Here is a 14,382-nt window from a genome sequence, read left to right on the forward strand (position 1 = left end):
CGCCTTCTTCCACCCCCCGCCGCCGGCCAAGAAGCCTCGCCTGCTTCCCCCCGGCAAAATTGATCTCACAAGACTCTCCCGCCCTCGGACCTTTGAGGAGCTGGCCCTCCCCAACCTCTCGCCACTGTTCTTCTCGTCCAGCTCACACGCGCGCCGGCCACACATGACCGGTCGCCCCGTCGGCTTCCCCAGTACAGAGCCCTCCGCGGCGATGTTGAACCGCCTCCGCGAGGAGCAGAATGTCGTCCGCACCGTCAAGCTGCCCAAGGGCCCCGCCAGCTCTGCGACTCCTTCGAAGGGCAGCCACGGCCTGAGTACGCCCGGCAGCGTCGCGGAGGACAGCTACTCGTCGTCAAGGAGCGGAGGTGGCAGTAGTGGCGGGGAGAATCGTCTTTTACCGGCCGAATTGCGAGGTCTCCAAGGGCTGAGCATCCTTGACCTGCTCGAGGCGGACGAGAGGCCGTCGTTTATCATCGACATCACAAACCGCGCCAACTTCATCGCGGACGCGCCGCTGAAGCTGCTGTTCGTAAACGCCTCGCTGAGGGCGTCGCAGAGTGTCTATGGGCTCATCTCGCAGAGCGCAGAGAACAACAGCGAGTTCTCAAGGTTCAAGGCCTGGGTTGTCAGCTTTGTCAAGGACAACAGGTCCATGGACGTGTCTCTCCCTTCTCTCTCCTATGGCGGCGTCAGCTGGACCTGCTCCACATTGGCCAACAGATACCGATTCGTCAGCGGCAATGCGTCGGCCGTGTCCATCACACCCACGTCCCCCGTCCCTCCGGCCAGGGCGAGCACTGTCCTGGACCAACGAGCCAGAGGGCCGACACCCTTGAAGGACACACCAGCCCTAGGCAGAGATAGGGCCCTCAGCGAGACGGACTACTTTGGGGATGCTTCGCCTAACCACAGCGACGCGCTCGGGCGTCGCGCCTACTCAGAACCGCGGGACCTAGCGGACTTAAGACCGGATACGCCACAGGTGCAGACTGAAGAGGTACACAACCCTGATCCGAGCACTGCGGATGTCGATCTCATACAAACTTTTGACTGGACGAGGATTGTGGACACCAGTTGTAAGTTTTGGCCGTCTTTCTATAAATATCTCCAGTCTTCAGTAACAAGGGGGCAATTTTTTTTTTACTGTTTTATTTTATGTCGTCCGTCCCCACTTGAACAAGCAATTAACGATTTCCCTGGTTTTCTTTCTCTTTTCTAGTACTTTCACCTCATCTGCAATTTGCACGATCAGTAAGATGGGAAGATACACCCTTGGGACCGATCGAGGACTGGCCAGGGGACCTGCGCACCATGTCGAATATGGTCATGGGGAGCCCGCACCCCGCTGCTATGTACTGGGGCCCCGAATACATCGCCATCTATAACGAGGCTTACCTTAGCCTGGCCGGCAAGAAGCACCCGAAGCTCATGGGCCAGAGCTATATCGAGGCCTGGGCCGAGATCTGGGATGAATTGAAGCCCGTCTTCGACGCTGCCTGGCATGGCGGGCAGGCCACCATGAAGCACGACGATAGGCTCTTCATGTCCCGGAACGGCTTCCTCGAGGAAACCTTTTTCAACTGGTCCATCGTGCCCATGGTCGGTGCGGACGGATCTGTCGTCGCCCTCTACAACCCGGCTTTCGAGAACACCCGGCGAAAGGTTAACGAGCGGAGGATGTTCACGCTGCGCGAGGTGGGCGAGAGGACATCCCTTGCGCGGGACGTCCAGCAGTTCTGGAAGCAGGTTGTCAGAGGTCTCGAGTACAACGAGGCCGATATCCCGTTCGCCCTGATATACGGCATTGCGGACGATTCGGACAGCGACATGTCCTCGATGCATTCCGGCAGCGTGACCAATCCTCCTCGGATCCAACTCGCAGGATCTCTTGGTGTGCCTGCTGGCCACTTCTACAGCGAGATGTCGACCATCGACTTACGAACGAGTAGCGATTGCTTTGCGCCCTACATGAGGATGTCCATGTCACAGCCTTCCGTTCCTGTCGTTCTGAGCAAAGAGGACGGGACGCTTCCACAGAGCCTCATTGAGGGAATCGAGTGGAGAGGCTTTGGAGACCCCTCCAGGACTGTTGTTGTGTTCCCAGTGCACCCAACAACTGGCGAGGGCGTGGTCGGCTTTATCGTCTTGGGCGTGAACCCACGGAGGCCGTACAACGACGACTACCGCTTGTTTATCAATCTCCTCTCCAGACAGCTGGCAACGTCGATGGCCTCTGTTGTGTTGTTTGAAGAGGAGATCAAGCGCGGCCAGCAGGCGGCACGGATTGCTGCGCTGGATCGCCAGCAGCTCTCACAGGAACTCCGCCTGCGCACGCAAGAGGCCGTGGAAAGCGAATACAAGTTTACCCGCATGGCCGAGTTTGCGCCGGTGGGTATCTTTATCACGAATGCACAGGGCCATATCAACTTCTGCAACGACTCGTGGTGGGAAATTTCGAGGCACCCTCGGGCAATTGACTCGTTCGACTCGTGGATGGACAGCATCCTGCCCGCGGACAGGCCCGCCGTCGAGGAGGCGTGGAGGACGCTGATCGACGACACGGTGTCCATCACGCTCGAGTTTCGGTTCAAGGCAACGCGCGAGGCCAACGGGCACCCGATTGAGACTTGGGCCCTGATGAGCGCATACCCGGAACAGGACGCAGCCGGGACGACAAAGGCCATCTTTGGCTGCATCACGGACATCAGTCAGCAGAAGTGGGCAGAGGCATTTCAAAAGCAGCGGCGGGAAGAGGCCCTCGAGCTCAAGCGCCAGCAGGAAAACTTCATCGACATGACCAGCCACGAGATGCGAAACCCGCTGAGCGCGCTGTGCCAGTGCGCTGACGAGATCGTCGGCAGCATCACGGCGTACCGCAGGACGCAGCCCGCCGACATGCCAGACAGCCTCCGGTCGACACTCGAATCCTGCTACGAGGCTGCGAATACCATCTCGCTGTGTGCCAACCATCAAAAGAAGATCATCAACGACGTGCTGACGCTCTCGAGGCTCGACTCGCGCATGCTCGAGGTGACGCCTACCATCACCAAGCCTGTCGAGGTGATTGAGACCAGCCTCAAGATGTTCGACGTCGAGCTCGTGTCCAACAACATCAAGGCCGAGTTCCGCATCGACCAGTCCTACTACGACATGGGCATCACCCTTGCCAGGCTCGATCCGGCACGTTTGCAGCAGGTCCTCATCAACCTCCTGACCAACGCCATCAAGTTCACCCAGAAGCAGGAACAACGCTCCATCATCGTCACCCTGGGCGCTTCCCGGGACGTCTCCCAGGCACAGGTAGCCGGGATTGAGTTCTTCCAGGGCGATATTGAGCCAGGTGAGGATATCACGGACAAGGCCGAGTGGGGCGATGGCGAAAAGTTCAACCTGCACCTGTCTGTGTCTGATACAGGACCAGGGCTCACCGACGAAGAGCGCAACATGCTGTTTCAGCGATTCCGCCAGACCTCACCCCGAACTCACGTTGAATACGGCGGCTCGGGTCTGGGCTTGTTCATCTCGCGCATGCTCACGGAGCTCCAGGGCGGACAGATTGGCGTGCTCTCGCAAAAGGGCGCAGGCAGCACCTTTGCCTTTTACATCAAGAGCCGGAAGTGCATGGAGGAGCCCCAGCCGCCGCCACCACCCACTACATGTGCCTCTCATGACATGCTGGTCAGTCCGCCAACGGCGGCGGCGGCGGCGGACTCACCAATGCTCCCGATTCTGCCCGTCATCGACCCGGCTACCGTCGACGTACTTGTAGTAGAGGATAACGAGGTCAACCAGAAGGTCCTCGGCCGCCTGCTCAAGAGGTACGGCTTCAAGGCGCATCTAGCCAACCACGGCGGTGAGGCCATAGAGAAGTTGCAGAGGTCGAGGCACTGGAACCACCAAGCTGCTGCGGCAGAGGGCATCGACCCACCACCACCAGTCGTGCTGCGCGAGGGCGAGGAGGAGGATATAATCAATGTGTCTATCATTCTGATGGACCTGGAGATGCCCGTCATGGACGGCATGACTTGCGCCCGGAGAATCAGGGAGCTGGAGAGCCGGGGTATCATCATGGCACGAATTCCGATCATTGCTGTTACGGCATATGTGAGGCCTGAGCAGATCGGGGAAGCCAGAGCCTCTGGGATGGTATGTTTCTTCCAAAAACGTCTTGGTGGTGGATTATCACAATTGGTTAAGGCCAAAAACCAAGCTGACTTTTTTTTTTCTTCCCTTGGAACAGGACGACATTGTATCGAAACCATTTCGTGCACCCGAGCTGACACCCAAAATCTCCAAATTGCTCCTGGACCCGCCCACGGGTAACACGCCAGCCGCCTCGCCCATGTCTCTAGCTTCTCCCACGTCTGAGCGACCGAGTGCATTTCCATTTTCCTCTTGAAAGTTGTCACCTCTGGAATAGAAGAAATTTCACGATACCCCCAAGGGATAAGAAAGAAAGATGGGGAGAAAAGCAAACAGAAGAAGGGCGATATATTATTATACTTAGATCCCTTCTTCTTGTTTTTTTCTTTTCGACGATGCTGATGAGACTTCTCTATCCGAGAGCCTCTCAACTTGGACCCACGCCATACACTAGACGGGGGCTTTTGTCCTAGAAAGTCTCGTCAATGAGAACCCTTTTTTACGACCAAACATAGCTTGGAGTTTTGAGGAAGCCAGTCTTATGTTTTCCTGGGGCGTTTTTGTTAGATATGGCAGGGCAACTCGAGGCGGGTTGGACCGAGAAGGTTGAAGGGAAAGAAAAATTACGAAAAGGGAGGGAGGGTACACGGTTGGCAAAGGAAGGAAGGGTATCAGTCAAGAATACATGTCTACAAGGACAGGGGAAGGGAAAGGCTTATACATCTGTTCTGTTGTCATTTCTTATTTATTTTGGAAACCTGGTTGCCAATGCTCTAGGACCTTCTTTGGAGGGGGTTGGCGGCTTTGGCTCTGCGTTTGAATGGGGCTGACCTAGGGTTTTCACAATCTCGTCATGTCGATGCCCAACATATAGATGACATTTTTATAATGGCGAACAAGAGACACTTCGCCGCGCTGGAGCTTTGATCCATTTTTGTGGTTGTGTACTCTGCTTGTGAGTCATCTCGTGATGGAATATTAGTAGCCATGACAATGAATATATGGGGGTAACTTCTCAGGCTGTACAGTTTTTATGGTGTATCTGCTTCGTGACAGTACCAATCTTTACTCTTTTGGGCCGATTTCAAACTCCAAGCCGTTGTTAAAGCACAGCTGCAAATAAGCAATACATGAGTTCACTGTCGTTCCTGAAGGTCGATAATCTGGTACAGCTGTGTACGAAACATGAGGGCGAATTCTCGTCCCTGAATATTGTAATGAGAATAGCATGTCGTTATGACTAATTTTTACCCCCTTCCACTTTTATATCGCCCCTGCAAATGACCTGCCTGTCTACCCCTCTAGCTCTACAGGGGCTGGCTCATGCCGCCAAATGTGACCATCTTTGTGACCTGAACCAGTAAGTTAGCATGTGGATCGAAGAGTGTCCAAAAGGGATTCGTTGTGGTGTTTGTGCTTACCATGTACTCCTCCACTCCATATTTGGATCCCTCCCGACCAAAACCAGACTCCTTGACACCACCGAACGGCGCGGCCGGATCAGAGATGAGCCCCGTGTTGACACCCACCATGCCAACATCTAGGGCCTCCGCGACGCGGTACACCCTCTGCAGATCCCGAGAGAAGAAGTATCCAGCTAAGCCCACCGGTGTCGAGTTGGCAATCTTGATGACCTCCTCTTCATTCTCAAAGGGGAACAGCCCCGCCACAGGACCGAACGTCTCCTCGCTGGCGATGGCCATCTCCGAGGTTAGGCCCGTGATGACGGTCGGCTGGTAGAAGTTGGCACCGAGGTCCGGCAGCTTTTGGCCGCCTGCGATGACCTTGCCGCCCTTCTTCTCGGCGTCGCGGACGTGCGCGTCGACCTTGTCGATAGCACGGTCGTGGATCAGGGGGCCGTGCGTGGTGCCGTCGGTGAAACCATTGCCGACTTTGAAGTTCTTCACCTTGGCCGCGAAAGCGGTGGCAAAGGCGTCGTAGATGCCCTTTTGCACAAAAATACGGTTTGCGCAGACGCAGGTCTGGCCGGATGAGCGGAACTTGGAAGCAATTGCTCCAGCGACTAGTGAAAGAAATCGTGAGTACTCATTAAACTTTACAGAGAGTGCCAGTAGCCCTGTTTTGGGGGGGGGGGGGGGGGCAGGAGAGGGGAGTGCTTACCAGCGGTATCCAGGTCAGCATCATCAAAGACAATGAAAGGGGCGTTTCCGCCAAGCTCAAAGGACAGCTTCTTCAGTGTGCTCGAGGCCTGCTTCATGAGCAGCTTGCCGACGCCGGTAGACCCGGTGAACGAAACCTTGCGGACGATGGGGTTTGTCGTGAGCTCAGAGCCAACCTCTGGGGTGTTCTTCAGGGTAGTGATCACGTTGACGACGCCCTTTGGGATGCCAGCCCGGTGAGCCAGCTCAGCCAAGGCCAGAGAGGTAAAAGGGGTCTCGCCGGGTGCCTTGGTGACGGTCGTGCAGCCCACAGCCAGCGCTGGCCCCGCCTTGCGCGTGATCATGGCAGCAGGGAAGTTCCACGGTGTGATCAGGCCACAGACACCCACGGGCTCCTTGATGGTCATGACGCGGTTCCCAGGCACGGTGGCGGGGATGGTCTCGCCGTATAACCTGGGGGCCTCCTCGCTGAACCACTCAAAAAAGTTGGCGGCGTAGGCCACCTCACCCTTGGCGTCAGCCAGCGGCTTGCCGTTCTCCCAGGTGATCAGGGTCGCCAGGTCCTCGGCGTTCTCCTGCATGAGCTCGTACCACCTCCGCAGCAGCTTGGAGCGCTGTCGGCCGGTCTGCGTGCGGAAGGAGACGAAGGCAGCCTGGGCAGCCTCGATGGCCTTTGCCGTGTCCTTGGCGTCGAACTCTGGGCAGGTTCCGACCAGCTCGCCAGTGGCCGGGTCGTGCACCTCAAAGGTCTTGCCCGAGGCGGCCTTGACCCATTCGCCATTGACGTAACAGACGTCCGTCTTGAGGAGGGAAGGGTCTTTGAGCTGTCGATTCGTTTGGTTGTGTCAGCAGCACCTTCTTCCCTCACCCGTCACGATACGGCGAGAAACATACCTTGGGAGCCATTGTAGATGCTAATCGATGTGTGGCGAGTGAAATGACAGGAAGGGTGCTTCTCTGAAAACGGGCAAATCTGGGCACGAGCCTGTAGGCAGGCAGAAGCGACATGGACATGTTGTTGCGAAAAGGAGCTTCTTCGCCAGCAGCCACGGGATCGCGGGAGCTAGTGGTGCACCTTAAGTATTCTTCTACTTGTCACTCGAGAGAGGAGAAAAGACCCGATGAAGATGGAGTTGAGGTCTGTGATAGGCTGTGCAAAGTCGAAATGCGAACCCGGCCCGGTTGTCTCATGAATCAATTACCCAATTGACGCTTGCTGTCCGGGAACTCACGATCTCTTCCGAAGGCCGGCCTCTCAAAGTGTGGGGCTTCCTGGCTCCCAGTGACGATGATTTATTTTCAAACCAAAGATGGAAATGGAAAACAGAAGGTGAAAAGATGGTGTGCAGGTCTGCAGAATGTATCTTGTAGAGTTATGACGTCTCGACTGAAAACGGTCTGGTCCTGTGGGTGCTGTGTGTTGGAGAACAACCCTTCAAGAGGACGAATGGTCTTGGAGTTGTTGGAGAGTTGGAGAACAAGAAGCTCTTCTGTATCCCCTCCACGGTGGCGGTCGCCCCTCCCTCGACAGCTCTGATAGTGGGCAGAGACGGCTTGTAGTTACAGGGAACCTAGCTGCCCAGCAATGGCAGTCGCATCTACATGCCGTATCAAGTTAGTCAAATTATTATCTTATCAGAGATAGGACCAGTGTACCTAGCACATGCTATGATACATTTCTCACTAGATTTAGTATGTGCTGACTCACCCATCAAGCCCTTAACTGAAAAATGAATGGGTAATGACTTATGCTCAAAGGCAGCTCTGAATGTCACTTTCGGCTATGTCCTCTTATCCTCTGTCCATGAGACCGTAAAGTTCTGTAACGTAGTGGCACGGTATGCTTTGAGATCATGTATGGTTTACGTGCAGTTCTCACACTTTTCCCTCCTCATTTCCTCTTGGAGGAACATGAAATTGGTCTTTAATGGTGCATACAAGTTCTTGGGGAGTACTACAGTAATTATAGAGTGGTAAACATGACCAGAGCTGAACCAGCCAGTAGAATTCAGAGTGCGATACACATCTTGCGGAATTATATTGTTAAAGTATGGTTGTGAGGTTAAAACTTAAATGTGCACCATCTTATTCTTCATCAGTTCCGCGATTATTTAATCATGACATTTCCAGTAGCTAGGTATCTCATTCACAATGCGCACCTTATGAGCTGATGTCGCTTCAAATTTCGTTCGCAGCAACTGCTTCCGCATGAGGTGTACCTCCCAAGAGCTCGGGCAATCTACGTGTATGATGCCTCCAATGCTACATCAGCCGCGCGTAAGCAGGAAGTTCTTATTAGGTAGCTCTGAAAGCAATCCACTGCTACCAAAGCACATAAATACATTGAGAGAGTAAAAGAACACAGATACAGGTGCCGATGGGTCCTTATACCATTTTTGTCGAAGTCCTCCTCCCTCGCCCTGCTCATGGATGATGCGAGAACCTCCGGATGAAGGTGGATATTCAGAACACAAGATGTCAAAGTTGCATGCATATCAGATGAATGCTAATATTGACATGAGTGCTGCTATGGGCGTCCACGCATCTGGTGTTTAACTTCGAATGTGAATGTTACGTCGGGGCTTTTACGCGAATATCGTGTGAACTATCAATCCTCGGCATCATATTGGAAGTGGTTTGTGACTGTGAATGGTCGAGAAATACTCATGATACCTGGCGATCCATTTTTAAGGTGAGAGACATTGGAAAATGGTACTTGTCCGTAATAGCATCCAGTCTGCATTCGTGGCTGCATTGTTTTTTTTTATTTTGTTTTTTTTATCTGTGATTAGCCCGCCTGATATTCATCTGGTGTACTGGAATAAACCTACAGCTTAAACGCATCCGTGCCCATACTTAATATGTTTCGGCCTTTTTTCCCTCATGCATTTGATCAAACTTCAATTTACACTGGCCTGACTGCTTCTCATTGCACCTGCGGGTAGATAGTTAGGACATCATTCTACTGTTGATAAAGATGAGATCTGACAACGTGAAGTGTATACTGGAGTACTTTCATCAGCTCCACTCCGAATAGATGAGGTGGTTGGGGTCTCATTGTAATATCAAGCGGTTCTTCCGCTCGGTTCCACAAAGCACCAGGCTGTTCGTCTCCGCCAGGACCGAAGGCATGCATGCGCATCTATGGTCTCGCAAGTTATAGTGGCGTTTTCATAAGGGGTGTCACCCTCGCAGGGATGCCAAAACACTCGTAGATACTGATGGGCCCCCAAGCTGGCGAACTTGCCAATTAGGGAGTCTGCCTCTCCTCTATGGAGTCTCCTTCCACTATGTGTCTGCACAGAAATGATGCCGAGCCAGAACGGCCCGAGATCAAGGTCGCAGGCATGCACACGCATATTTGCGGGGAAGCTGGTCCCTGTCGGTGTAAATACCATGGTAGTAATTTTGACCCTGGCGCGTGACGCCATCTCCAGCCAAATGCAGCCCCAACCCCCCAAAAGGCGGAGTTTTGAGTGTGTCGTCTGGGGTAGTGGTGAATTATTGTCATTGGCTCCTCACGCACTACTTACATGCAAGAATAATTGGAGTTATCACTGTTCGGTAGTGAATGTCTAGCTTGAAACGAAACAATCGGACCCTGTTGGTGCGAATGAATAATACCACTTCACCTGGCCCCCCGCTTCAAGCTCGTGGTCTTTGTGGCATGTGAGGCAGGCGCTTGATATTTCTTTTTTCAGTCGTACATCATAATTTACAGTTAGACCACAAGAACTCTTGCGGTCGAGCTTGTTGTTACAAACCTGCCTCGGGTGCCAGCAGCCTCACTTCCTGATCTTCCGAACACGAGAATCCACACAGATCAAAAGATGAGGCTCCAAAACATTTGCCTGCTCGTTGCTGCGGCAGGGTCTCGAGCTGCCCGGTACAGCCTCAATGATGCTCTCGTCACTGCCAACGAACCGTTTCCCGAGGCATTTGTCAGCTACTCGATCGAGTTCTCCTCGTTCCCTGACTTTGCTGGTGAGCTCTCATCTTCAAATCAGGATGTGTGTATGTGGCAACTAATTCCAGTATAGGCAACGACTCCAAGCCCAACACGTTTTCGGACAACCTTCTCAACAACATTGGCAACCTGACCGGTACCAAGCCTTGTCAGTAACCATTTTTATTACCTGCTGCGACACGCTTTGCAGCCTTTCTTTTTCAAGGCGATTGGGATCTGACACGAAACAGATATTCGCGTGGGCGGCAACACGCAGGACTACGCCCTGTATAACGCCTCCCTCCCCTACGCGTTAAACGGCACCTTCGACTACGCCAAGTCTTCTGATTACCCCACCACCATCTTCATCGGTCCCTCATACTTTGAGTCGTACGCACAGTGGCCCGGTGTGAAGTTCTCCCACGGATTCAACCTGGCCCTCGGCGGCAACAACTCTGCCGGCTGGCAAACGCTGCTTGACACGGTCCCGCTGGCATGCCAGGCCCTGAGCAATGGCAAGCTAAACATGTGGGAGTACGGAAACGAGCCTGACCTCTACTCGACCTCGTCCCAGGGTGCCGTCCGTCCGGCTGGGTGGAATGAGAGCTGGTACGTCGCCGAATGGCTCAATGGGACGCTTCAGATTAGGGCCTCGCTTGAGGAGAGCTGCCCTGACCTTCTGGAGAATGACACCTATGGGTACTTTGCGCCCTCGTTTGCTGGGGTCAACAATACCCTCAAACTGCCTGCGACCTGGGCGGCTGGACTGGACACAGACGAAGACATCAAGCTTGTCTCGACTCACAAGTAAGTGATCTAAAAAAAACTTGCTTGAGTAGTCATAAGTCGATTGCTCTCATTTAAACCCCCCCCCCCCCTCAAAAAAAAAAAACCCATCCAGAACTTCAGACTTAGACTGACTCTTGTTGGGAAAAATTAGCTACATCTCGGGCGCAACCACACCCGGTGTGACCCTTCAAGGAACACTCCTGAATCACTCAGTGACTGCGGCATCAGTCGACGCCCACATCGCTGAATACGATCAGATCTGGGCGAACGGCAGTGGTGTACCGCTGATCTTTGGCGAGACTAACTCTCTTTATAATGAAGGAAAGCCTGGCTTGTCCAACACGTTTGGCGCTGCTCTCTGGGGGGTGGATTTCAACCTGTATTCCGCATCGGTAGGAATCAAGCGTGTACACATGCACATGGGCACAAACTACAGAGTAAGGCAGATTCTCTCTGCGCTATTTTTCTTGTCTTTTCTCTTCTCCCTTTCTCCCATAAAAAATTAGGATCATGTTCTGACACGTCACCACCACCAGTACGCCTCCTGGCAGCCAATAGAGACCGTCAACGCCACAATTGGGACCAAGCCGCCATACTACGGAAACATAGCTGTTGCTGCATTCCTAGGAAATACCCTTGAGAACCCCGTGTCCATCGCCAACGTGCCACTCTCCGACAACGCCGAAGCCGCCTACACAGCTTACTCCACCGCCGACTCCAGCCTCATCCGTGCCATGATCATCAACATGAACACCTACAACACCACCGTGAACGGCACGGGACTCGGTGTGGCCGCCAACATCACCACACGGACCTCTCGAATATACACCTTTGACGTGTCCGGCGGGAGCCTCCAGCCGGGCGACCCAGTCGGGGTGCAGAGGCTCAGCGCCAACGGCAGCGACGCCATCAGCGGGATCACGTGGGATGGGTATAGCTACAACTACGAGCTGGACGAGGGCAGGCCTGTGAGGCTGGAAAATGTCACCGTGGGCGAGTACGTGGTTGTCAGCGAGAACTCGACGGTTGCGGTGAGCGTGCCGGACTCGAGTGCTGCCGTGTTGAACTTTGTGGGAAACGTCAGTACGGTGATCAACGTGACTCATAGCAGCAGCCCATAAGTTTGCATTATGAGCGTGTACATATTGTCCTTCTAGGTAATATGAGGAGCAATGAAGGTCTTGTCATCACACCGTATTCACGGCAGCTTGGATCTTGCAGGCTGATATTGTTTACTCAATAAATTTTACAACCAGTTTGATGCTGCGCTTTTATGTATGTAGAGACAAAGACAATACAGGGAAAATGAGACAACTGTTCTTATGAAACTATCAAGTTCTGCCCACAGTTCTCCTGGCTCGAGTCGTTTATGTAGCGGTAGTTGTGAACTGAGACTGTTATAATGTTGGCTACAATTTTGACTCTTGTTTCTTTGGATCGGCATTCAGCTCTCACTCCTCGCTAATCAAGGTAAGCAAAAGAGTAAAGTCGGCGATAGTACTCTGGCCAACCAAAAAATCCAAAAGGATATCATGAGCCCATTCACGGACCTGGATGATCGGTTCCCGTAGCAGACTTAATAGTGGGGGCGGGTTAGGATCAGGAGCCGTAATCAGCAGCGTGGGTGTGCCGAGGCACGCTTCACATCCGACGTCATCCGTTGGACTTTATTCACCTGCTACAACAAACGACAACCCCAAGTGAAACGCATACCAGACAGTATTAAAGGCGGAGAAAGAAGCCCTCTGTAGCCGGAGGTGTGGAATCTGTTACGTTGGGTCGAGGTGCTGCGCAATCTCAGTCTCGGCTGGTCTTTTGGTGCAAAAGAAGAACTGGTGCTCCTTTCCTACTCACCATCTGAGGCTGTCCATGACACTATTGGGGGCTGTGGAATAACTGTTTCAAGGATGACAGCTTCAGAGCAGGAAGTCTGGTATGTTTCTTCATTCCTGGCCCGTATATGCGTTCGTACAAAGAGAGAACGAGAGAGAGAAAGCAGAGCTCGTTGTCCTAACATGATCTCATCAGGGACAAGCTGCCCCTCGTCGCCGACGTCCTCAAGCACCCAGCCTTCCCAACGGCAACATGGAACTTGGAGCCTACCAAAAGTGGCCGTCTGCCCGTGGCTGAAGGCCGTGGTGGCCCGCTGAAGATCGCATGGGAGGTTCACGGCTCTGGGCCGGTGAGGCTCGTCGTAAGTGATCATGTCTCCTCCCTCCATCATGTTCCTTCACCCCTTTTGAACGCACCACTGTCTGACATATGTCTTGACCCAATGTCTTTCAAGTTCTTGATGGGTCTTGGGTCCTTCAAGTCCGCCTGGCAGCGACAAACTCTTCACTTCGGCCACGAGCGTGAGCAGACCTACTCAGTCCTCTGCCTCGACAACCGCGGCATGGGCGACAGCGACGTGCCCCTGATGCGCTACTCCACCTCCGAGATGGCCCGCGACGCCATCGAGGTCCTGCAGCACATAGACTGGCTGCCCCGCAACGCCCTCTCGCCCTCTTCCTCCTCCCCACCACCAGAGCGCACCCTCCACGTCCTCGGCATCTCCATGGGCGGCATGATCGCGCAGGAGCTCGCCTGTCTCGTGCCAGGCTACCTCTCCACCCTCTCCCTGCTCTGCACCGCCGCGAACGTCGAGAACACCACCACCTTCTGGGAGAACATGGTGCAGCGCGCCCAGATGCTCATCCCCAAGTCCCTCGAGGCGTCCGTCCGCAGCGGAGGGCGTAACCTCTTCCCCTTGTCGTACTTTGTCAGCCCTGACTACGTGCACCTCCCGGACCCCAAGACAACGCCCAAGGTGCTGCCCCCGTCGGACGAGAGCGGCGGCGGCGAGTACCTGCGCTTCAACAACAACTACGAGCGGTTCGTGGCAGGCGAGCTGCACAAGCGGCTGGACGAGAAGCGGTTCACGACCAAGGGGTTCCTGCTGCAGCTCATCGCTGCCGGGTGGCACCACAAGAGCCCCCAGCAGCTGGCCGACATGGCGGACCGCGTGGGCCGCGAGAGAATCCTTCTTCTGCACGGCACCGCCGACAAGATGATCACTGTGCCGCATGGCTATAAGCTGAAGGAGTACCTCGGGGGGGACGACAGCGGGTTGACGGCTATCATCGAGCAGGACATGGGCCACGTCCCGCCGCTGGAGCGATATGAGTGGTTCCATGAGTTGGTGGAAAAGAGATTCAGGATTGGGGAGCAGCTAGACGGGCGGAAGTGGCCTTCAGCGTGAACAGAATAAGGCGGCAGGCGGTTTTTGGGTATCTAGGATGCATCATGGTAGACGTAGAAAGGGGGCGCCTTTGATATTATGTATTTTTATATCCGCAAGAGATAGATAGACTTTACTGTAATTCACCAATTTCGAGAAGCTGT

General features: G+C 54.1%; 4 protein-coding genes across 4 annotated transcripts; 3 read left to right on the plus strand and 1 right to left on the minus strand.

Moving 5' to 3' along the window:
* Window positions 1-115: 115 nt before the first annotated feature.
* M406DRAFT_42555 (uncharacterized protein) lies at window positions 116-4,399 on the plus strand (the record flags this gene model as incomplete). The annotated part of the gene is made up of 3 exons (XM_040924196.1): window positions 116-1,076; window positions 1,220-4,146; window positions 4,241-4,399. Coding segments are annotated over 3 exons (4,047 nt in total), but the record flags the coding sequence as incomplete, so codon positions are not given.
* Window positions 4,400-5,278: 879 nt separating this feature from the next.
* M406DRAFT_278201 (succinate semialdehyde dehydrogenase) lies at window positions 5,279-7,232 on the minus strand. Its single transcript, XM_040918342.1, has 4 exons — window positions 7,158-7,232; window positions 6,265-7,087; window positions 5,565-6,166; window positions 5,279-5,495 (listed from the first exon to the last, which is right to left on the minus strand). The coding sequence occupies exons 1-4, from the start codon at window positions 7,167-7,169 to the stop codon at window positions 5,451-5,453; spliced, it is 1,482 nt and encodes a 493-aa protein (XP_040775596.1). The 5' UTR covers window positions 7,170-7,232; the 3' UTR covers window positions 5,279-5,450.
* A 2,861-nt stretch (window positions 7,233-10,093) lies between these two features.
* M406DRAFT_43299 (family 79 glycoside hydrolase) lies at window positions 10,094-12,119 on the plus strand (the record flags this gene model as incomplete). Its single annotated transcript, XM_040924218.1, has 5 exons — window positions 10,094-10,247; window positions 10,304-10,378; window positions 10,461-11,016; window positions 11,150-11,435; window positions 11,535-12,119. 5 exons carry the CDS (start codon window positions 10,094-10,096, stop codon window positions 12,117-12,119), a joined length of 1,656 nt encoding a protein of 551 aa, XP_040775597.1.
* Window positions 12,120-12,905: 786 nt separating this feature from the next.
* M406DRAFT_346635 (alpha/beta-hydrolase) lies at window positions 12,906-14,382 on the plus strand (the record flags this gene model as incomplete). Its single annotated transcript, XM_040922212.1, has 3 exons — window positions 12,906-12,931; window positions 13,027-13,192; window positions 13,286-14,382. The coding sequence occupies 3 exons, from the start codon at window positions 12,906-12,908 to the stop codon at window positions 14,237-14,239; spliced, it is 1,146 nt and encodes a 381-aa protein (XP_040775598.1). The 3' UTR covers window positions 14,240-14,382.

The sequence above is a fragment of the Cryphonectria parasitica genome (assembly GCF_011745365.1).
Source record: "Cryphonectria parasitica EP155 unplaced genomic scaffold M406scaffold_5, whole genome shotgun sequence".
Classification (NCBI taxonomy): domain Eukaryota; kingdom Fungi; phylum Ascomycota; class Sordariomycetes; order Diaporthales; family Cryphonectriaceae; genus Cryphonectria; species Cryphonectria parasitica.